The sequence below is a fragment of the Diorhabda sublineata genome, chromosome 2 (genome assembly GCF_026230105.1).
Source record: "Diorhabda sublineata isolate icDioSubl1.1 chromosome 2, icDioSubl1.1, whole genome shotgun sequence".
Taxonomy (NCBI): Eukaryota; Metazoa; Arthropoda; class Insecta; order Coleoptera; family Chrysomelidae; genus Diorhabda; species Diorhabda sublineata.
The window spans coordinates 5,149,895-5,175,665 of record NC_079475.1 but is presented as its reverse complement, the minus strand read 5'-3'; the positions used below and the strand labels follow the sequence as shown (position 1 = coordinate 5,175,665).

General features: G+C 31.7%; 1 protein-coding gene across 2 annotated transcripts; it reads right to left on the bottom strand.

Moving 5' to 3' along the window:
• Positions 1–2,037: 2,037 nt before the first annotated feature.
• LOC130453045 (exocyst complex component 1) lies at positions 2,038–25,728 on the bottom strand. Of its 2 annotated transcripts, none has more exons than XM_056792636.1 (10): positions 25,047–25,728; positions 24,683–24,995; positions 23,843–24,196; positions 21,449–21,563; positions 21,190–21,362; positions 19,638–19,816; positions 15,652–16,004; positions 4,886–5,031; positions 4,701–4,823; positions 2,038–2,440 (listed from the first exon to the last, which is right to left on the bottom strand). In XM_056792636.1, the coding sequence occupies exons 1-10, from the start codon at positions 25,571–25,573 to the stop codon at positions 2,216–2,218; spliced, it is 2,508 nt and encodes an 835-aa protein (XP_056648614.1). In that variant the 5' UTR covers positions 25,574–25,728; the 3' UTR covers positions 2,038–2,215. The 2 variants fall into 2 exon arrangements, with proteins under 2 accessions (XP_056648614.1, XP_056648615.1); XM_056792637.1 differs by having other exon boundaries at positions 25,212–25,680.
• Positions 25,729–25,771: the final 43 nt, after the last annotated feature.

Below are 25,771 nucleotides of genomic sequence, written 5' to 3'. Positions count from 1 at the left end.
GTGTTAGTTTCAACTGTGTTTTTGATGGTAAGTATACTATATTTATTTTCTATTTTAATCATTTTATATTTTTTTGTTTCAGCTTTTCATTTCCGCGGTGAAATTCCAAGGAGTAGGCAAATTGAGGCCTTGGAATCAACCAAGAAAAAGGGGTGATTTGTTGCGTGGAGTAGGCAGACCACGGAATCGGATAATTTCTTACCAATGTATGGAGCCTGTCCATATATCATGTTCGGAAGATTATGTTTCAGAAGATGAAGTTGAGCAGAAAATCTGCAGATTGTGTTTTAATGAACTTAATGTTAAAAGAGAAAAGTCCAAAAAATTTTTAGAAACAAAGTGTTTTTGTTTTAGAAATAATGTTCTTTGTAATTCCAAGTGTCATTTTAGTAATCCTTGTTGTAACGAATGATTTTATGGTACGTTTCCACAAACGAATCGGTTTTTTTAAACGGCCATAAGTCCATTTTTTTCGATTTTCAGGTTTTGTAGTCTAAACATTAGATTGATTTTTGTTAAAAGGGTGATTTTATCACGAATGGAAATGGGTCAAATCAGCATTTTATTTTTTTGTTTTATTTTAAAAGAGCGCCAGTACAAAAGAGTTTGTTCTAAAGACGTAAGTCCCCTTCCTCTATGGATCCTGTTGTTGAATTTCTGGACTTTCACCTTTTATCTACAGTCAGCTGTTACTGCTCATTTTTGTCTATTGTTATTATAACCTCCAAAATATTTAAGTGAATGTTACTAAACATCCTTGTACAGTCTTTGTAGCCTTACTTTACAGTTTTAATAGATTAGTATTTGTAGGTAGGCTAATGGATGAAAATATCGTATTTGGGAGCCCAAGAAAAAGAAAGGGCCAAAACCCCCAACGTTACAAAGTAAATATAGTAAAAAACAAGCAACCCTATATCAATCCCAGAAGACAGGAAATAACTGACATAATTTTGCAAAACTCATTACGATTTAATAAGTTCACTGTTCATGAGATTAGATGATCTGACATAGTTTTAGATTTCAAGAATGGTAAAATAAGTTTTACAAAAAATTGTGTATATCACAAGAAACAAAAAGGAAAAAACACAGATAAGAAGGATAAAATGTACTTTCAGATTAGTACTCTCTTCATGTTCGTTTATGAATCTTAGTTAAAAGGATGGGTTAAAGCCTATCCTACAATAAATGGTATTATTTATCAGAACTTTTTACTGTTTAAGACAAAAGCAGATACTCTCTCCTCACCTTCTGTTAAGGCTTAAGTCGAGTGCCAATAACAGCTGCAAAGATGGAAGATATTAAAAAACAGAAAGTCTACATTCCAGACGAGCATCAGGGATTTTTCGAAGAAATTTGTGACTTAAGAGATTATCAGCGATTTCGAGGTTGAAAAAACCAACATTGACCCATAAATCAGAAATTTGGTCTCATATCTACATCTTTCATTTTAAACTGATTTAAGTAATTTTACTATATGTTTAATAGATTGTAAACATTGTTTTTACAATAAAAATAACAGTTTTTACTTGAAAGTTAATGATTTTGTATCTCCTCGCAACTTAAATTTTTTTTAAAGGGCGCTAGTTTCATATTTTTAGAGCTATATAACTGAATTATTGATAAAGATACAAATTTAAAATTTTGAATCCTGTTGTAAATTGAATTTCTTTTCGTGTTGACATTTTTTAAATAATATTTTAAGTGAAATATTTTGATTCAAACAGTTTTTTCTAGTTTCCCGAAAGTTTACTTTCTTTGACTTACATTTAAAAAAACGATTCAAATACCATTTATACGCTGCATAAATTACTGCTGCATACGGCGTGACGCTGTCCGCGGCCGACGGACATGTTACTGCTTGAATTTAAATATATTCTGACAATCCTTGTAAAATGAGCATTGTTATTTATTTTTTGGACAGCGAGGCTCTTCAAAATAAATTGTATTTAATGACTTTTTATATTTTAAATGAAGCAATTTTCGGGATTTTGGAATTCACAACATATTGTATTAGAAAGAATTTGTAATGAAACTATACAAATTTGTAGTATTTTATTAAGAAACTGTCCTTAATATATCTAATATAATTATTTTTTGATATTTTCTCAATTTATAATTCCACCTCATTTTTGTACCATTCTAAAAACTCTGACCTTCTGGTTACAGCAAGCGTTTTTTTTGTCTAAATTTGTCCCTTTTCATATGAATCTATCAATTAATGAGATTGTGCTATATCTGAAAAAAACGTTAATATGTCGTCTATGGTAAATTCCAAACTTATCATCGATCCTGGATAACATTGATGTATTAAATCTTCCAATGTTTTATATTGTCTTATGAATTCCCCTTGCATAGCTCTCCAAACTACCTGTAATAGATTCTCTTCTTCTGATAAATGTTTTTCGACTTTTTTATAAAGTGCCTCCAAACCTTTTTTAACCTAAAACATATCCCAATAAACTTTCCATGAAAAGTAGTCAAATTCATGATTATCTTTCAAAAATATATTTTAAAAATGTTGCCTTGGTATTAGTATATAAAAGATTTATATTTGGGTACATTTGACAGCAGTGTTTTCTAACAAATTGTTCGTTTTGGTACCAAGATCAGTGATGTGGGCCCAATGGGTTGTCCTAATAATTGGTTTTGTTCATATCTACCTTCTTTTCCTGTGCTTTTTCCATTGCTCTGTAGCTGATATCACAGAAGGGTTCGGGCTTGTCTGCTAATTTTATTTTTCTTGCCTAGCTCGTTCAACTTTTCTAGGCAATCCCAAACGAGTTTGGATTTTATGATATTGAAGCTTAGAGTTCTAATGGCTGCTTGAATATCGGATACATTTTTCAATTTCTGCATGAAAAATGCTTGGTGCGCTGCCCAGATTTTTAGAGTGTTTGGTTCTGGGCCCATAGACTCCAATTCTAGCTCTGTCTGCTGTTTTTGATCCATCTATATACTATTTAATGGCATTTTTGTATGGTGTTTTGATCCCACTTGCTTTTACAGTTTATTATTGATCTGAAGTTTTTCTTAAAGCTAAACTTTTTCGTTGCAACGTCCTAAGGCATGTCCCAGGATTGGTCATTATTTAGGACCGGTTTTTCTTTAATGATTCTGTCTCTGAACATTTTAAGTTTTCTCTACCACGGTTTCCAGTACTATATGGAGAGGTGGGAGATTTAGAATCATTTCTGATGCAGCAAGATTTCATGGCCCCAGTTGCACATAAGCAAACCAGTCTTTGTACCTTTGAGAAATTGTTCCTCGTAGTATTCAGACTAGTTCTAGTACCTCTTCTTTCCCAGTGCTTTTTCCATTTTCCTGTAGCTGCTACCACAGAAGGGTTCGGGTCCCATGAAGGGCTTGTCTGCCCCCGCTTTAGCGCGCTTAAAAGCTATGACATTTCCCTTCGCTTCGGTGTGTCCCAGTATCCATTTTTTTGTTAACTGACTTGGGATCTGGTCTAATATATGTTATCTATACCAAAATATGTTGTATGTTTTAATTACAGAAATAGAAAGTATTACAAGATGGTGTTGACTGAAAAATAACGAAAACTTTAAATGAAAGCAGCTTAAAATGCTGCGAAAACCATTATTGTTTTATGTTGATAATTGTCACACTTGTATTTCCTATTTTTTCCTGTAAAAACATTAGACATTTCATTATATCAATCTAAAACAATTGTTTTTTGCATATATAGAGTTTCAACTGTCAAATAATACCCTCATCCATCGGGATAAAGTGCCAGTACACAAGATTTCAAAAAAAAAATTAATAGAAATTGATATCATTTAACCAGAATTCTCAATAAGTATCCTTAATAAATGCTCCTTTGACAATCATTCAATATTTTCTGACAACATCAATTTTAAGAATATAAATGAATTGAAGTTATAATAATTTTGTACCAGAGAAGAAACATTTATTAAAGAAAAATATTAAACCAAAACAATGATCAGTGCGTGATCAGCACGTGAACATTCCGGGCGAAACGCGGCGCGGAATCGTATTGGTACAAATCAGCGGCGCCATAACGGCATAGTTGTATTGCAGTGAGATTGTTTATAATTGTCTGTTGCGTTATTTTCTTAAACATGTCTGACACGAAGACAAATGATGAAGTTGTTGACATTAGCTATATTCTGCCTAAGAAGAGAACTAAAAAGCTTCATTTTAACGTTAGCGAAAATGATGACAGGAATGTTGATGACGTAATTTCAAAAATGGCAAATATTTCTGGAGTGTCTACCGAATCGTTCGTGAGTGTAGAGCTAATTATTCAGTAGTCGACTCAAAAAAGTATCCATCAAGAAAAAAAACTAACAATTCCTTTGATGATTTCGACAGGAATGCCATCAGAAGAATTATGCAAATTTTTTTCTTTTCCAATAAGGATTTTACAAGATAACATTTTATTATTTATTGAAAGAAATGGAATTTCAATATCAAAAAAGCGAGGAAGGACCAATTTATTATTAGGAAAAGCAAAAATGATTGTGTGGAGAATACCTTAGAAAACCTGAGAAATTTCGTGAAGAAAATAGAAAAATTTACTGTCTGGATGAAATCTGGGTAAACGCTGGACATACTAAGGATAATGTTAATAATTGTGTATAATTATTTATAATTCATATTATTATCTATGTTTTGATTTATTTTTTTTATAAATAGACTTTAGATGAAAAGTAATGACGTACTTGAGAGCCTGGGTATTGGTTAATAACCTTTCGTAACTCTTGTTTACTAAACGCTAATTGATAACTGACTTCTGAAGCTTTGATACCACTTGCCACTCTAGCTTGAACGCCTTCAAAGAAAGTCTGTAATATAAATGAAATTCGGTTACTAAAATTGATTAGATTCTAAAAAAAGAAAAACTTACATTTAACTTTTCCAAAGGTCTACCGAAATACAAAGTTACGTAAGCTGTTAGTGCATCATTATATTTCTGTTTGGCTTCTTTACGTTGATTATCTAACACTGATATTTTTAATTGGGACAATAAAGAGTATAAGTGATGATAGTTTTCTAAAATTTCAAAAGAAGATCACCAAGTATAAGAGAAAGTGTTAAGAGATAGGTTATGTAGATGGTAAGATAGACAACACTGATTGCATGACAAGATGGAATAATAAATCTAAAAGTCTGGACCAATTCAAGAAACATGGATAAAATATCCTCATCGTGGTCTAGACTACTTTCTGATTAGGGTATTGAAGGGAGACTGATCTTTCCGTACTTATACAAAAGACTAACGATGTCCTGTACATATATTAATGTTTTCAACAGACACTAGATCATCTACTATTGTGGAAAACGACACTGACGAAATAGACAATGATCTCGACCATAATTAGAGGCAAAGAAAGTTTTCATTATGTGACAAACATGATTAACGAAATAAAGTCTATAAAATAAAGGGAGGAAAGGAGAGACAAGCAGTAAACAATAAACCAGGATGGTCCTAGATCCTGGTGCAACAAGGATGGTTATAGATATTGGTGTAACAAGGACGGTTATCGATACTGGTGCAACGAGGACGGGGTGATGTTTAGTGAGTATCACCACCGAACATGAATAAGATAAGAAGATTCACTCTAGGTTACTTCCCTTGTTATGCCTATCTCTCTTGAATATACAAGAGAAGGGACGAACCTATCTCTGTTTCTCTATCTCTATTTTTTTGGATATGTGAATATTAAATATTTAATTATGTTAATGAAGATTGTGTGTGGGTTTTGATATTTGCAGCTACAAAATTTGTTTCAAAAGAAAATCAATAATTAGAACCATATCTTTGTATATTGGGATATTAGCACTAAAAACTAATTGAATTAATGTGTTTAAAATTATACTTTGTTTTCTAAGCTTAATAAATACGTTAAATTTATAGGAATATTAATATTGTTATGAAGAGTATCTACGAATTGGCTGATTTGTGTCGCATTATTTTTACAAGAAAATATTAGGTGATTTTGATCAGCAGTAGATGTATTATCACATGAGCATTTAGCACTGTTCAGTAAACCTATTTTAGGTTAGGTTAGGTTTTATTTTAATCAGATGCGCTGGAAATATACCGTGTTTGAGCTTCATTCTGGTAATTATGGTAGAATATTTTTTACTAACACTATATTTGAATATATGGGAAATATTTTGAGGTAGTTCTTTATTTAACAAAATGTAGTGGTTAGTTGAGCCCCGGATAAATTTTTTTCATGGTGTATGCTAGTTATTGAATTTTGTGTAATATTTTTGTTCGTATCACAATCTTGAGGTAAAGTTTGTATTATACCATGATCGGCGCTAGTTTATTAAAATAAAACGAAACTGTAAATGTAACACCATGTGTCTTTATTGAAATGTGTCGACGAAAAGCCGCGTATTAGAGTCGTCTTTTCTCGAGTCCAAAACACTGGCCTCAACCCCCCATGCCTGTTGAGCCAATTAATTGACTCGTACAAAGGTGGCGGGATAGCTATTAAACAAATATCTAATCTATAACCTATATAATACATCTCCTCCTATAAGTTTAGTTTGTACGGTTTTTTTATCACACGACCACATCTGGTTTTGATATCATGATCTAAAACTTTTGGACTGGATAATAAACATTCTGGGGGAGCCTTTAGCAAAGGTTTTTCATTCTTGAGTGACACAGCAGGCTGAACTAAAGGTTCACCACTACTCTCATTTATGTCAGGCTCCCACTTATTCTTTACATGGTCAAAAATCGTCACATTGGTTTTAGGTTCCAAAGGTTTTAGATCTTTACTTTTCTTGTCATAGTAAGACCTATAAATATTCTGTCTTCGCAATAGTTTCTCAGAAACGTCTTCACAGAGTTTCGGGTGCAAAAGACTGGAATTGATAGGCACTTTTGTCTTGCAAATCCTGCTCATCAATAACTCTGCAGGTGAATAGCTAATATACTTAAGTGGTGAATTTCTGTATTGCAATAAAGCAGTATGTATATCAGAGTTTTCTTTCAAACATTTTTTTAGCATATTTTTACCTATATCTACCCCTTTTTCTGCCAATCCATTAGATTGTGCATAATACGGGCTGCGCAAAATGATTTCAAAATTCCAGTTTTTTGCAAACGTCTTAAACTCTCTACTATCAAAAGGCACGTTATCAGCAGTTATTTTATCTGGTGACCCATGAACAGAAAAAATAGACTTCAAAGCTAAAATAACTGATTTCATCGACTTGTCTTTAATTTGAGTGGTTTACAACCAATTGGAGTATGAATCAAACACAATGAGAAAAATTTTGTTGGCATGCGAAAAAATATCTAATCCCAATCTCTCCCATGGCCGATTCGGTAACTCATATGGTAATAGCGACTCTTTTGGCTGTTTCTTCGCAAAAGTTTCGCAGATACTGCATTTTTTATGTAGGCTTCAATATCAACAGATTGCCCTGGCCAATAAAATATACGTCTTGCACGATTTTTGCATTTTTCAATCCCAAAGTGACCCTCGTGCAATAATTTGAGCATATCACCCTTTATGGCAGTTGGGACAACAATTTTCTCACCAAAAAACAGCAATTTATCAACATAGCTGAGGTTGTCTTTGATTTTAAAGTAATGCCTCAAAGAAGGAGACATGTGATGTTTATTATTGGGCCAGCCTTTTATATGGAAGTTGATAACTTGTTTCAGAATCTCATCTTTCACGATTTCCTGCCTGAATTGTTCCTTCCGCTCTTCAGACATTGCTAAATTTTTTGATAAAGAGTGTACTGCAAAATTAAATTCTTGATCAGTCTTTAGCCCAGTTTCTGGTAAAAACGCTCTTGACAGTGTGTCTGCCACATACAAAAATTTTCCAGGTTTGTAATTCACAATTATTTTATAATTTAGTAAGCGGAGTCTCATCCTTTGTAGGCGGGAAGAAATAGATGCTAGATCTTTTTTCATGATCGATTCCAAGGGTTTATGATCAGTGTTGATTTTCACATCAAATCCATAAATAAAATAATGAAACTTTTGAGTAGCAAACACAATCGCCAGCATCTCTTTCTCTATCTGCGCGTACTTTTGCTCGCAGGGGGTTAAGCTCCTGGATGCAAAAGCTATTGGGTGACCTTCTTGAGATAGACAAGCACCTAGACCGACCTTGGACGCGTCAGTGTCTATTTCTATAGGTTTTGTTGCATCAAAAAATGATAAAATTGGGGCATTGGTTAATGTATCTTTAAGTCTAGTTAAAGATTCATCATGCAATTTAGTCCATTGCCAATCAATATTATTCCTGGTCAAATTTCTAAGTGGAGCTGTTATTTTCGACATGTTGGGCAAGAACTTTCCTAAATACTTAGCCATGCCTAATATTCTTAATAGTTCAGTTTTATCTTTGGGTTTTGGCATCTCTAGAATCGGTTTCACATAATTTCTGTTCAGTTTGACACCTTCCTTTGAGTAAATTTGACCCATAAACTTAACACTTCTAGATTTAAATTGAATTTTGTCTCTATTAAATTTTATATTATATTTTTGTGCTCTTTCCAAAACTAACCGTAGATTATTATCATGTTCCTTTTCATTACTGCCAGTTATAATCAAATCATCAAAGTAAAGACCTACACCTTCAATGTCACCAAATATTTCATAGTTTTGTTTTTGAAAGACTTCAGGGGCTGAGCAAATTCCAAAAGGTAGACGACAAAATGCATACCTTCCAAAGGGTGTTCCAAAGACACAATATTCTTGACTTTGTTCATCAATTCGAATTTGAAAGTACCCGTCTTTCATATCTAAAACTGTGAAATATTCTTTATTATTAAGTTTAACAGCTATTTCCTCGGATGAAGGAATCAAAAATCTTTCTCGTTTTATTGCTAAATTCAAATATTTTGGGTCTAGACACAAGCGTAAATCCTTATTTTTCTTTTCAACTATCACCAGAGGATTCAACCATTCAGTCGGCTTATCAATTTTCCTTATAATACCTTGTTTTTCAAGATCATCAAGCTTAAGTTTTAAACGATCATGCAATGCAATTGGAATCCGTCCAAGTGGTTGAACTACTGAAACTGTATCTTCTTTTAAAGTAATGTGATGTTCTCTAGGAAAAGAACCAAGACCCTCAAAAACTACTGGGTATCTTTTAACAACATGATCGAGTGATATAAATTGACCAGAATTTTCAACAATTGAGTCTACTCTTTTTACTAAGTTTAAATCAACGCAATCAGCACAACTCAGTAGTGGCAATTCGTTATTATCACAAACTGCAAAGAATATGTTTCTAACATTATCATTAACTTGACATTTTAAAGTGATTTCTCCTAATGGAGCGAATACATAATCACGACTGCCATACGAAGCTAGTTTGACTTTAGATTTTTGCATTTTATCAAGAAGCCCTAGTTTTTTAACAATATTTAAAGTCAAAATGCTTACTTCGCACCCTGTATCTAGCTTAAATGTTACCTTATGACCTTCTACAATAATTTTCTTCAACCATGACAATGGTTTCTTTATACTACTAACAGAACCAACTTTTTTTATAGACTGAACATATAACTCATTTGAACTGCTCTCACATTCAATATTTTCTGATTCACTATCACTAAAAGTTTCAGTTTCTACTTTATTCACTTTTCTTCTGCCCAATCTTCTATAGCTCTTCTTTTTCTCCCATTTCTTCTCAGACTGATTAATATTATACTCTTTTTTACACACATTCGCAAAATGATTGCGTCCCTGACATTTTGCGCATGTTTTATTCCAAGCAGGACATGAATTTTTCTCTCGATGTACATAGCCACAGAATTCACATTTCCCTTCTTTTATTTCTTTCAAAAAATGCTTAGATTTTACAGAGCTTACACTAGCTTCATTCTGCAAAGCCTTCAGCTGTTTTTGACTAACTTCTCTTGTTCTACAGATGTCTATTGCTTGTGTCAACTTTAGATCAGATTTTCTTAACAATTCTTCTCTAGTGCTTTGGTCGTAGATGCCCATCACAATCCTATCTCTTATAAATTCTTCTAATAAATTACCATAACCAGTTGTTTTTCCCGCTGTTCTTAATTCTGTCAGGAAACTATCAAAACTTTGTCCCTCTTCTTGTGTTATACTGTTAAATAAGAACCTTTCATATATAACATTTCTCTTTGGTTCACAGTGATCTCTAAATTTTTTCAAGACATTATCAAGAGTTTTCTGGGCCTCCGGTAACGGATCAAAAGAGTTAAATAAATCAAGACCATCATCACCAACTAAGTTCAATAGAATTGCAACCTTTTTTTCATCATTTTCATTGCTTAAACTTGTAGCAGTCAGAAAATTTCGGAATTTTTGTTCAAATTTTTGCCAGTTATCAGCTAGGCTTCCTTCAATGGATAAAGGATCTGGAGGTTTGAAGTATGATTCCATTGCTGTTGGCTTCTACTTATATCGCAGCAAAGTCCAGCTTACTAATGTCTAAGTACGACTGTACGAAATTTACTCAAGCTTTTTTATCAAGTTTTTACACCTGACACCATGTATTATACCATGATCGGCGCTAGTTTATTAAAATAAAACGAAACTGTAAATGTAACACCATGTGTCTTTATTGAAATGTGTCGACGAAAAGCCGCGTATTAGAGTCGTCTTTTCTCGAGTCCAAAACACTGGCCTCAACCCCCCATGCCTGTTGAGCCAATTAATTGACTCGTACAAAGGTGGTGGGATAGCTATTAAACAAATATCTAATCTATAACCTATATAATACAAAGTTGTAACTAATATTTGGTTACTAAACGTTGGAAACAGGTAAAATGTGCATCTCAAGTCATCAGTCGCTCTCTTGCAGATGTCCTATACACATACACAGATTTCAAGGTTTTGCTTCCAGTAACAACACTTGATGGAATCCCAGAATGTACCTAGAAGTCTTTTATAACCCATTAGAAGTTATTTAAGCTTACGGTTTCATATGAGACTCCACAAATACCATTAAACATAATATTTTGATCTATATTGAATAAATTAGATTTAAAATATGAGATCTACTAATTATTGCAGCAAATAATATCATTATCTATTATGCAGTGATTAGTCGCTTTCTGTTTGTCTCTTTTTATTAAATTTATTTTTAAAAATTAAACCATTCGGGGATAGATGACGTTAACAACCCGTAAATTTTACAGAGACAACCTGTACAATTTAAATATCGCAAAAGTGAATTTTTCAATTTATTTTTCAAGAAAGAGGTACTCATTGTCGAACCTGATTAAATTTATGGTTTAAGAGATATGTAGATTTTTAAATCGTTTTATATACCAAGGAAACCGTTAGTCATAAAGAGACATTCTGAAAAAAATTATCATAAATTGTAATTATTAATTGAAACTACTTAAAGGAGTTATCAAAACACAATCAAACATATCTAAGCATACACTCAAAAATCGTGTTACTTACATAAGAAAAAAATTGAAATGCAGAAAAATTTAGATGGTCAGCCTATGGTATATGGTAGACTCTTGTAATGCTCTTCAAGTTTAAAAAAAAATATTCCTCGTAGACTCCGGAATTGTGTTGAAATGCAAAGTAATCACTTCGAACATTTATTTTTTTTGTTTTTATTTCATAAGTTTTGGGGTAACTAACTAAATTTTTCTACAATTGAATTTTTTCCATTGTGAGTAAAACGGTGTATGACAGTATGCAGTACAATTAGAAATGTTTGATTGTGTTTTAAGTATCCTATCCTATAAGTATTTTTAATAAATCATTACAATTTATGATATTTTTTTTCAGAATGTCTCTTTATGGCAAACAATTTCCTTAGGACGTAAGACGATCTAATTAAAATAATCAAAAAGAATGCAATTTAACGTGTCCTTAGTGTTATAATATGAACAACTAATACATTAAAACCAGTTTCAATAGTCTATTTACTAAAACCAAAGTGATATTACATGCACCAAGCATTACAGTCAGCTAAGTAGCCACCTGCGCCACTATTTATAATTTTGTGACGTTAGTGGGCGGCCAGGCTACGGTTGATGAATACTGGGTGCGGACTGTACGCACCTCTAACCGACACTGTACCCACCCTACCACCCACCCCACCGTGCACTCTCTCCCCCTCATATATGATCCAACATAACCTAAATCTAGTCCTATTTTGATTGTACAGCGGTCAGTCACTTGTGATATCGTGCGTGTTGAGTAAATTTCAAGATACAGTACTGTAGTGATTTTTGTTTGTTGTGTTATTGTTTGAAAAATTAGTGTTTTGAAGTGTGAAAGGAAAGTTAAATGGCTACTAAACGTAAACCTCAACTCTTAAAGACAAACTGAAAATATTAAAACGTTAGGAAAGGAAAGTTAAATGGCTACTAAACGTAAACCTCAACTCTTAAAAACAAACTGAAAATATTAAAACGTTAGGAAAGCAAAAGAGTTAAACGTTGGCAAAGCTACAATATGTAACTGAAAAAAAACTTCAGCTTCAGCAATATTGAACAACCTCTTGAAAATCGGAAATCAGCGTCCCAATCAGAAATTGAAGAAATTACTTGCAGCAAGATAAAGGCAGCCTTTTTACCACCAAATGTGACACCTTTACTACAGCCAATGGACCAGGGAGATTTATAGGTGTTGGAGTTGAAATACCGAAAACGATTTTTGAAATGTTTAATTGAAGACGATACCATCCCTTTGGTATCAAAGAAACAAATTTAAAGGATAATGTGTAGTTGACAGCGGAGTCTTGGGAAAATGTTACAGTTTGAACAATAAGAAAATCTTGGAATAAACTATGGACATCTTTGGAATTTGAAGAGCAGTCTACAAAAATGACACTGTTACCCTGATTCCACGGCTATAGAATATTCCAGGTTGTGAGGATGCAGTCGAAGCAGACGTGAATGAATAGACGGCGGCAGATAGCGCTGAGACTTTGATAGACGATGACATCAGCTACGTTTGACCTCTTCGCTACTTGGAGCAACAGTCTATTTCCACACCCGCGGATGTCATTTTCATGAGAAAATGGCGGAGCTATGCGGCTAAAAACAGACTATCGAAGTTATAACAAATGAAGATGAGGGATTTTATATCCAAAATATATTTTCACATTAATCCAAATTATATACTGTAACTACAAACAATTTTTGGAACGTGTTTGAATTAAGCGGATATTCGGATTAGAGGGACTCAAAGGTATCTCCTAAAACATAAATTTTATCGAGTTGAACATGGAGTAATTCTTGTTAATAAATAGATTGAAAAATTCATTTTTGCGATATTTAGATTGTACAGATTGTCTCTGTAAAAATTAACAGATCGTTAACGTCATCTACTCACTCCCGAATTTTTTGTATAAGATCACGGAACATCCTGTAGAAATAGGAAGACTAGATGAGGATTAGGAAATTGGAATCTATTTGTGATAGTGATGAAAGATGTATAAAAAGACGAAAGGATAAAAATACAATATATATATATATATATATATATATATATATATATATATATATATATATATATACAGTGCTTTTCAGATAAAAGTATCCACCTTTAATAACTTATGTAATACTGGTATTTAGAAAAAATCCATTATTTAAACTTACTGGAAAAGCCACCCCCTCACCCCTAGCAGCATCCCCTTTATTTTTTTAAATTACTTTTCATATTTTTTATGTAAAATTTGGATACTCCTCTTTGAGCTGATTTCAAAAATGTATAATACTTGTAGGTTAAAGTGGTTAGTTTATGAGATAAACAATTTTTCTTTTAAGAGCACAAATTTTACTTATTATTTACTTTCACCTTATTTGCCTGTACTAAAATGGGTTGCACAACAGTTCAAACTCTTTAATCTTTTTAACTGTGCTATTTATTATGAAGTTACAATAAGTGTTCAAAATGAGTACCATTCACTTCCATACAATGGTATAATCTATTTTGAAATGCCTCTCTGACATTGCTTAATACGGCTGGATTTAATTGTCGACATTCATTTTCTATCCTCTCTCGTAAATCATCCAGAGATTCTGGTTGGATAGCATAAACTTTTGTTTTTAAATACCCCCATAAAAAGAAGTCTAGGGGTGTTGAATCCGGTGACCTAGGTGGCCACTCCATCATCTGCCCCCTTCTACCTATCCAACGAGCGGGGAATGTTTCGTATAAAAATTGTCGGACAGGGATAGCATAGTGTGGGGGAGCTCCGTCTTGTTGAAATACCAGTAAATCTTCGGAAAGGTTATCATCATTTTCTATTATTGTTGTAATACGTGGGTCAACCCCTTCCCTGAGTAACTCAAGATATGATTCACCATTTAAATTTCCGTTGATGAAGAAAGGTCCGACAATGTGGTCACCTAGGATACCACACCAAACGTTTAACTTTTGGGGATGTTGTGTATGGAATTCACGCATAATATGTGGATCACTTTCAGCCCAATATCTACAATTATGCCTACTTACTAAGCCATTTAATGACCATGAGCATTCATCAGAAAAGCAAATATTGTTTAACAATTGTGGATTGTTATTGATAATTTGCGTCATTGATTCACAAAACTCTAGACGACGATCAAAATCATCTTCATTCAACTCGTGCACCAACTTAACTTTGTATGGGTGGTACTTGAATTTATGAAGAACTCGGAAAACTGTAGAAGATGAAACACCGATCGCTCTACTTATTGTTGACAACGATTGGGGTTGTTGAGCCTCTAAGCTGACTTGCCCTAAAATTGCCACTTGGATTACTACGTTATTTACGAGTCCCTCTCGCTTATGCACTTTATTGCAAACACACCCTGTTGTGGTAAATTTCTCCATCAGTTGAATTACATACTTATGAGTTGCATGTCTTCCGTCATGTAATTCGTTAAATATTCTAGCAGCAGCTCTTGCACAATTATTATTTTGGTAGTATAAACCTACAATTTCAATTCTTTCTTGCAAAGAGTAAACCATTTCAGAGAAACAAAATAAATAATGTATCAAATTACACTATCAATAGTGACTACAAATTCTAGTTGACAATGTCAAACTTTAATAAAAAGTAGAGTTTTTTGTTGTTTGGATTTTTTAAGTAGAATAAATAGCACAGTTAAAAAGATTAAAGAGTTTGAACTGTTGTACAACCCATTTTAGTACAGGCAAATAAGATGAAAGTAAATAATAAGTAAAATTTGTGCTCTTAAAAGAAAAATTGTTTATCTCATAAACTAACCACTTTAACCTACAAGTATTATACATTTTTGAAATCAGCTCAAAGAGGAGTATCCAAATTTTACATAAAAAATAGGAAAAGTAATTTAAAAAAATAAAGGGGATGCTGCTAGGGGTGAGGGGGTGGCTTTTCCAGTAAGTTTAAATAAGCCATAATGCTTGCCCCTTCCAACATAAATTGACGTGTTTTTGGATTTTTTCTAAATACCAGTATTACAAAAGTTATTAAAGGTGGATACTTTTATCTGGAAAGCACTGTATATATATATATATGTATATATATATATATATATATATATATATATATATATATATATATATATATATATATATATATATATATATAGTGTTGTTTTTCATGTTTATACACAGAACGGTAATTCAAATGCGATATTACTAACAACAAAATTTTCCCACCGAGTTTAAATACACATCTGCATAAAAACAAGACTCACCCATTTTTATAACTTGAGGTGGAGTTTTATGATCAACGGCATGAACGGCTATATATTCCAGCATGGTATCAACTAATCTGGTATACCATTTTTCAAGATCAGCTCCGCGATCACTTTTTAATAAACAATTGGCGTTTTTTGCGAATATTTCTAAATTCGATACGTAAGGTAATATTCCGCATTTCGATTTTTTCGATATTCTACATTCTTTTATGGATTCAATTTGTTGTTGCATGAAGTGATCCAAAGATCTTTTCACTTCGATGAGTAGAGACGCGAAAGTGTTGCTTAAAAACGAACTCTGGGCCGACATTACGTGTTGATTAAGTCGCACTAGTACGTACATGCAGTAACTAGAAAAAAACCATTCATATCAAATTTCAACGTTTATTATCATAAATGGTTTTGAACATACGAGTAAGAAATTAAGTTTTCATGGATTTACTAGAAATTTTCACAGAAGGTAAAGAATAGCTGAAAGATCATTTTTTTATATCGTGCCACCGTACGCTAAAACCTTGGGGATGGTTGCGACCCCTTCTCGGGGTGGAATTTTATTACATTCTGATTACAGGAATCGATGAAAAAAGCAATTCTAAGAAAAAAAAATGTTCTTTACGTCCTCGTAAAACTTTTTTTCGACAAAAATCGACATTATTAAATTTTTTTTTTGCGAATAAATTGAAAAATTTGATTTGATCAAAAAAACTGTAGAGAGAAAAATTGTAGCTTTTAAAAAAACAAATGAAATCCTTTTTTTATAATTTTTCTACGACTAACACGAACTAAGATACGGCATGTTAACAGTTAGTTTTTTTTTGTTAAATGCATTAATTTAAAGATTCAAAACTAAATAACGGGAAAATATTGCTTTTTCGAGAAAAATTCATAGAATCTTTTTTAATGTATATAATTAGAGCTTCAAAATAAAAAAAGTCTCTAGCCTGAAAATTGAGGGATTTATGATCAAAATAAAGTCGATTCCAACTTTTTTCTACGAAAACAGTAAAAACAACCCCCTAACTACCCCCCTAATAAAAATAAATCTTCACCCTTCTGTGATTATTTTTATATATGTATTATCAATACAATCAAGAAGTTTGACCAATCTAAAATGCGTAATTTCAGAAAAATTGGAGTTTGAAGAGCAAACAATTTGCAATTTCGTATTTTTCACCCTTCACTTTAAAGTATCTCCGAAAATACTGGAAATACGAAAAAAATTATGAAATATTAATTTGTAGTTTTTTTAATGACTGAAATTTTCCGGTGTGTAGATTTTGTACACTGTGTATATTTGGGGAGATATATCCGTTAAAAACTTGTTATTTACGAGCGAACACCACCTTATCTGAGCCCTTTAAACAAACCCCATTTAAGAATTAAGGGGTATTAAGGTATTTAAATAACATAATCTTGTAGCTCTTGAAAAGCCCTACAAAATCATGTTCGAAAAAACTTTCTATCACTAAAAATGAAGGAGCTATGTTTATAAAACCAAACAATTTTTTTTTTCGAATAGTCGCTTCGGAGCGTGTTAATCTACATAACCTGTATATTTGGCAATAAGACGTTATTCGAGAAAACTACGAAGTGAGCGACATCTGTTGTTTTTTGTTGTTTCATAAACAATAAAAAGTGTTATTTGAAATTTTAGTCTAAATAGTAAAATAATAATTATAATAATTTTCTGAGATAAAAACAACCACACATCCATAATGTGCCCTTCGAAAATAATAAAAACGTGGTAAAAGTTGTAGTGTTACAAATTTACTAGACATTAAAATTCCATTCTAGTGGCCAATAAAACTTTTATGCTCCTTTTTGGTAGTTTCATGTAGATATTCAAGTCTCTACCTATCGTACTTAGGTACATGAACAAATAACGCAGTTTGTGAAAATTTGCGCCAAATAACTGTTAACAGATTATTGGGACAACCTACAGGGGTCGAGATAAGCAAAGACTCTTTAGGGAAACTATAACCGAAGTAGATCTACTGAATGTATCAACCCAAGTAATAACAATCTACGAATATTAACAGGGGTTCTATAGGGACACTGTCGCCTCAACAAACACCTGAAGACACTAGACCTAGCAGATAATACGGCGTGCAGATTTTGTTGCGCAGAGAACGAAACCTCTATCCACATTCTCTCGAAGTGTGAAACACTAAGGAGCTCCAAAGCACTATATCTGGATAAGTCGAAATAGAAGATGAAGATTTCTGGCAATTAAAGCCATCCTACATTCTGGACATTTTAAAAGGAGTGGGATTGGTGGATCAGCCTTAACCACTGGGTTCTCCAGTATTGCAGCAAGAAAGGGAGACAAAAAGATCTGCTTTTGAGTCGCGGCGTATACGAAACCCCAAATCTATATATACATACATAATAATCAGATTAATTGTAATCTCATAAGGCTGGGAAGTTAGACCTGACGTCTGTAGAAACAAAATTTAATGGTTTTTGTTCCTTTTAGGCCACATTATACTACACGTTCCATTTTAAAAACCGCCTCACTTTCTTTTAGTGGTTTGCTTCTGACTCCAATATATTACATGATGTTAGAAAGGGTTGAATTTTAGTCATTTTTAGACCAATTCTTTAACACAACTTTTTGTTGTAACCACACAGACACGTTTAGGAAAGAACAGAAATTACAATAATAGAGAAAAACTTACGAAAATCACAAAAACACATAAAAAAACTAATCATCAAACACTTTACTGTACAGATTGTATTGTTGTTCACCGCTATGGAAGCCAAATTCAGCGCCATCTAGTGAGACTTGGTTTAGGCTAACATTTTCCACTTTTTCTACTCAACTTAAAAAACAGAGAAGAAACATCTGCTCATGTGACTGCGTATGTGTTTCCATGCTGAATTCAGTACAACTGTTATTTTGTAGCAAATCCTGCCACATCCTAGTGTGTTTTTAGGTCAGAGTTGAGGTTTAGTTGCAATATCCGCCAAGTCTAAAAACAGTTATGCCATTTTCAGTTTCAAAATCATCCAAATCGGCGAATAGGAGCGTCTAGTTTCGTCACGTGACTACCCATGATTCTGTGCGAGTTGTTTACTCTTTATGCTTTATTTTCCACAGGGTGTTTGGATTGATTGAGAAAGATTTGAAAAAGAAAGGGACTATTCATAAGTCAGAAGAGTATGAAGTCTTTTATTGAACTGAAACTTGTCAATCAAAAAACAAAAGTTTACAAAAGCTTATAAAGCACTCTGGACAAGGGTGGAGAAACCACGAGATGCTAAAATTTTATTTTATAATACTTTTTTAATTTTTGTAATAATTGAAGTCAAGATTTTTTACTAAAGATGTTAGGTTTTACTAAGCCTATACGTAAATTACAATTTGTGTAGCTTTTATAGCTCAACCCCTTTGCATCCCAAGCTTATTTTTGTTTCAAATCCCGCCAAATCCCAATCTTAGTATCAAAATCCGACATGTCAAATATTAATTTTAAATTTTTTAAATATTTATGAAACTATTTTGGGATTTCTATCATATATTATCTCTGTTATAAAGTAATAATTTTTGATTTTTTGGTAAAAACTCAATAATTTCTTATGACTGGTCTGTTTGTGACAGTTTTTTTCACTTTTCAGTAAATTTATTGAGATGGACTTAGCAGATTATATATGATATGAAATATACAGATGCCTCAGTATATTCCAGACCTTAATAGATATAAACGGCAAAACCGTCAATTGAGAGGTGAATTTGTAGAGATAAATAAGTGAATATTTTCTGAAAATGAGACCCTGATAATCCTATTGAATTTGTACTATACTAAATAATATTCCAACAATAAGTTACATCAGTTAGTTGCAATAATGAAAACTTCCATCAATACATTTTTTGGTTTACAAATTTAATTTTATTTAGGTTGGATTTAGTTTCATGTTATATTAAACCATTCCAAGTACAGGTTTTTTCTCATACTGTTTTTTTATATAATGAATAAACTTACAAATTATCCTGTTTCTTGATGTGATCTATGATCATATCAAGTTCTGGCTTCAAACAAGAAAATAGACTGCTCATCATATTCCTGATATCTTCGTCTATTTGTTTTTCCATTTTTCTTGTAGCCACAGCATCATTTTCTGCAGAAGCATTTTCTGAATTTGGACTATTTATTATGTCCAACTGTAACAAACAATTAAGTTGGAATTCATGGAACTGTTGATGGCATTTACACCATCACTCACAATTACCTTGTCTGGTTCACCTTCAAACTCTGAAGACGAAAATTTGGTTATCGAAACGCGCGTCAGTGTAATCGTGAGTGTTTTTGTAGTGGTGGTGTAAACAGTGTGTTCAGTATGTAACAAACAAAATGAAAAAAAATGCCATATACTGTAAAACCTCTTTACATTGTCTGGTCAACTTATAGAGATTCTACTGTATATAGATGCATTGAAAATTTTATTTTATATAAAATATTTTACACAATATAAATTCCTTTACAAAACGAATAAAAATAAATCAATGAAGTCGAAATTAAACGCAATAAATTTATTATATTTGATCTTTGTTTGAGAATCTGTTAACCATGTAAATATTGTTTATTGCTATTTGGAATCCACTGATCTTTTAAAAATCCCATATATTTTTATATGCATTGAGCGACGATTTGAAGGAATATGTTTTGACAATTTAGCAGTAATGGACTTGGATTCTCCAATAAAATTCTAGGTGAACAAAAAGAATATAAAATAAATAATAAACGGAAAAATTGGGGGTAAAATCATAGCAGTAATTTTTGTGAAGGGCCAGTTCTTACAATAGGAATATGGAGGAGAATTAATTAAAGGAATTGTTCTTCTTGGAGAAACATGGGTGTGAGGCAAATACTTTTGATAAATTAATCTCTATTTACAAATGCGAAAGAAATAATCAAAAATTCTCGAATAATTATGAACAGATATAACATTTTTTATAATATTTTATGATTTAATCACCTTGAAAACCAAAATCGAATGAATATGATTCAAAACCAGATCAAAAGGTGAGGCCTAATATGAAAGATAAGAACTAAGAAAGTGTATATTCAGTTATGGAAGAATAAAAATTATGATAAGAGAAAAAAGAACTTTCACAAAATAAATTTGAATATTTATCAAATGCTCTTGTACATCGATCAAAGTTACTAATCTGGAAAAACTTTAAACAAAATTGTTCTTGGAGACACACCAGTTCCAAGGAGGCAAACACTTTATTGAACAAACTCTATTTGAAAATAGGAAAGAAATTATGAGAAAAATAATTTCAAATAATTATGAACTTACATAACATTTTTTATATTTTATGAGTTAATCCACTGGAAACCCAAAATTAAATAAAAATGATTCAGAACCAGGTCAAAAGGTGAGGTCTAATATGGAAGATAAGAACTAAGAGGAAAGTCTATAATCAGTTAGGGAATAATAAAAATTATGATAAGAGAAAAAAGAATCTCTGCAAAATAAATTTGAGTATTTATCATCAAATTCTCTTGTGCATCGTAAAACGTTACTAACCTGGAAAAACTTCAAACAAAATTGTTGTTCTTGGAGAAACACGGGTTCCAATGAGGTAAGTACTTGTTCTAATATACTATCATATCGATCGCGATCTTTAGTACTAGTTTCTAAGGTCCATTGGTCTCTGTCAAGTCCTATTATTATTGTAGGTGATGTGATATTTCCATTTACTGTAATATCAAAATATAAAAAGGAAAAACTCGATTTTAAAGAAATAAAATGATTTTCCAATATTAATATGTAACATTATATTCACCTGCAATTTTTTCTCTAGCAATACTAAAGAGATTTTTCAAATCTCTATCATATAATTTCCCCATTGATGTCGTATAAACATCTTTTAAGGAATCATACATCTTCTTATCCATAACCTTCAAAAAAGTTTTACAAATTTAATAATAATGTTCGAATACCCGTCATATTTACAGTGGACAGATATTAGAAATAGAGGTAAGAAAAGACAACCAAATATACTATGCTTTAAATGAGATAATTTTCAGAGAAAAAGTTAAGGACATAAAAATAAAAGTATACAACTTAATAACAATCTCTATGTAAATATATGAAAGTAAAACTTTGGTAATGAACAAAAAGAAACTAAACAAAATGGAATCAAAATATTTTGATAAGACCAGAACAGGTCGAAACATCTAATTTTTCAAGAATTAAAAAAAAAAACTAACTTTAAATCAAAAGAGACCTAAAATTGAGACGCTTTAGGAACATAAACATTTAAAAGGTCTAAGAAATAAGAAATGAGAATTTTATACAAGGCTATATATTCTATTAAGAATTGGAGCCGCTTATATCGAGCTCTTTTGACCCTGTATTTTTGTGGGTGGTCACACATTTTTTCACTACTTAATTACAGCTCATGTTTTTTTCAAAGCATCAACTATTGTTCTCCATTTCTTTATGTCCTGCATCTGTTTGTTCCAGTCATGTACTCCCAGATTCCTCATATCTAGCACAATTTGATCTTCTAATCTTCTCTATTATGTAATTTTCCTTGTATCCTGCCATTTTTCCATTCTTTTAATGTGTCCATATAATTGTATTCTTTTTGCTTTTTACTATATCCTCATTTTCTAATATATTCTTAATTTCATAGTTCATAAGTCCTCTATACTCATTATTTCCAACTTACACTGGTCCAAGAATTTTCTTCTCTGATATATCCTTAGTTGTTCTTCGTCCATATTTGTTATTATCATAGTTTCAGTGGCATAAGTAACTACTGGTTTTATCGCAGTCTTATATACTCTTAATTTGGTTGCTCGCCTTATTCTATTACCCTGCATCATAATTTTGTACTTGTTATATGACTTATATCCTGCATGAATTCTTCGTTTTGTCTCATTCTTCGCATCATTGTTTCTAAGTACTTAAAGGGTTCTACTACTTTAAAGAAGACGTCATTTATCTTCACTGTTCCTTGTTGTGAACTCCCTTTTTTTTATTAATTTCCATATATTTTGTTTTTCCTGATTTATTTTCAATCCTCTTTTTTCTGCCTCTCTTACAATATTTCCTAATGTGTCTTCAAGTCTCTTTCGGTCCCTTGATAGTAGAGTTAAATCATCAGCATATGCTATTACTTATTTTGATTTATTGATACTTCCATCGATATTACATTCCCTTATTATGCTTTCAACTGTTCAACAATAGTTAAACAATACCGCTGAGATCCATCACTCTGCCTTACCCAACATTTATTTCAAATTCCTCAGATGGTCCATTTTTTGTTATTACCCTTGCCTTAGAAATTAGTCATTTTCACTAACCGTAGCAACTTTTAAGGTACTTTCAGTTTCTCCATGTTCTTTATAATTGTCCTCCTTTTCAGACTGTCGAATGCTTGTTTGAAGTTGATGAATAGTATTTGCATACTAAGATTGTGCTCATAGCTTTTATAGATCACTTGTTTTATAATATGTATTGCATCTTCTATTGATTTTCTTTGTCTAAAACCTTTTTGATATTCCCCATATTTCTGGTTCCACTACTTTTTACAGCCTTCCATTTATTATTGTTGTTAGTAAACAAATATTCTATTTATTTCCAAAAAAAAATTTATTTGGTGCTTAAGCAAAATATTAATCTACATATAGAAAAAAACTTGTCACCATGAGCTCTTAACATCAATTTTAAGTACTTAGAATTTAAAAATAAAGTTTTACCATTTAAAAGGCAAGTAAATTTTTTTTTCAAATTTCTAATACTTACTTTTTACAATAATGCAAATCAGTTTGATGGACCTAGTAGGGAATTTTATGCTCTTCGAAATAGCTTTGGAGTTTTTTGTCTAACTCGCACTGGTTCACCAATAGGAGAAAAAATTGTTTTTCACAAACTGTGCTTTAACGACTCCTATGAGTGAACCAGTGCAGTTACACATAAAAACTCTAAAACGATTTCGAAAAAGCATAAAATTCCCCACAAGGTCCATTAAACTTATTTGCATTATTGTAAAAAGTGAGTAAGTATTAGGAATTTGCAAAAAATTTTTTACTTGCATTTTAAATCATGAAATTTTATTTTTAAATTGTAAGTACTTGATGAGAATTTTTTGTTCTACATGTAGATTAATATTTTGCTTTAACATATTATTATAGGGATTTAATAAATGTTTATAATTGATTCAATATACCTTGATCCAATGTATGAGTTCAGTATAAGGGTATAATTCTTTATGAACTCCACTGTGTTGAGGTAACGTTAGACCTTCCAGGTTTTTTTCTCCTTCACCTTTATGATTTCCAAAGTGTATAAACAAATTATTGAGTTGTCTGCAAATATTCCGAGAAAATTTGTCTTTTAGTTTATCGAATTTTTTTCTTTGTTCTGACACTGCAGACATTTGAAGTAGAGATTTGTCGATATCTGAATTGATCACTCTTTTTAAAGAGTTAGCAGCATCTATGGCTTGCGCTAGTCCTTTGGCTGTTGTAAAATCTGCATCTTCCAATATTTTTTGATGTTCTGAGGAGAGATCTAATTTCATCTGTAAAAATTTTTTGTAAATCGAAAAATAATAAACAATTTTATGATATGAAAGCGTAAATAAATTAAAAATGAATAGCACAATATTTGACAGTCATTTTATGAAATATTTGGTCAGTTTTAGAACGCTGTAAATTTCAAAGTCAACAAAGTTTGGAAAACATAATTTATGACAATATTAAATAATAATAGTATCAGGTGAAAGGCTTATAGCCCAGTTGCAGGAGGGCACAGGTAAAAGTTATAAGCAAAAAAGCTGAAATTTTTTTACAAGTACTTTAAAGTTGCTAATAGATATAAGAAAAAAAAATTTATTTGAATATTTTTGGGAAAATTGGAAATTTTTCAGGTGGTATTTTTTATTTTCTTCTACTTTATCACAGACTGAAATAATGTGATTTATACTTTAAAGTACTTGTAGAAAAAATGAGTCTTTTGCTTATACCATAATAAACAACATGAATAAATCAAATCTAAGTGAATTTACCATCAAATCTTCTAGTTGCTTCATTAGCCATTGATTATTCATATTAGCTGTGGAAAGTGTAGAGTTTTTGTGTTCCATTTTTTCCATTGTATCCCTGACATGACAAAGTATTTCATCATAATCATTTAGTTGCGTTTCCATCTTTTCTACTTCATTTAATGCCAGTTCCAAATGTTCCATTAGGGCTTCTACTTGGTCTTCTGAAGCTAAAACACAATGAATGTTTTCTCCGTCTAAAAGTGATAAATCTCTAGCTAATACTTCCATGAAAGCTTCAGCATTACTAATCGCAAATTCACAGCCCGACATTAATCTAAAAAATATTATTGTAAAATGAATGCTATGAATATCCTCATTTTTTTACATTTTTAGATCTTCTTGTTCTTTTTCGGTATTTACTTGAAAATCTTCTACAAATTCATGATCTAGCGACAATAGATTATTGTCAAATTTCTCAGGTATCGTTGAATCTTCAGTTACCCACATTTTTGGTATGTTTTTAAAAACTGGTTTATCATGTAAAATGTACCTGCCAGAATATTTCCACAAATTATGTATAAATGCATGTCGTTCTTGTCCGTTTGAAGCTACCCATCTATAAACTTTATCCAAATGTAAATCAAACTCTAAATTGTCTGAAGATTCGTTATGCCCATCTACAGATTTCAATTCAATTAAACCCCAATTCCTTTTTCTCTTGAATATTTGCCTGTCGGCCTGTTTAATTTGGATTATATTTATGCTTGTAGGTACAGTTGTTACGCTAACTAGGCACAAAAAAGATATTTTCTTTTTCTTGAACAGTTTACTAACTTTGCATGATGATATCAGAATTTCTTCTTTACTGTTGAATACATAATTCTGTAAATCTCTTACTGTTGCAGATGACATTTTTTTAATAAATGTAATAAAATAGTAAAATATCGATTCTATGTCTTTTGCCCTATCATCAATATTTTTAATTTCTTCCCAATAAAAATAAAAAAATTACAAAGGGGAGTGACACATGTAAACATAGATAAACAACAAATTATCCTTAATCGAATGTTGTGGATTTTCACCGTAGTGGCGCTGCAGCTTATTTAATAC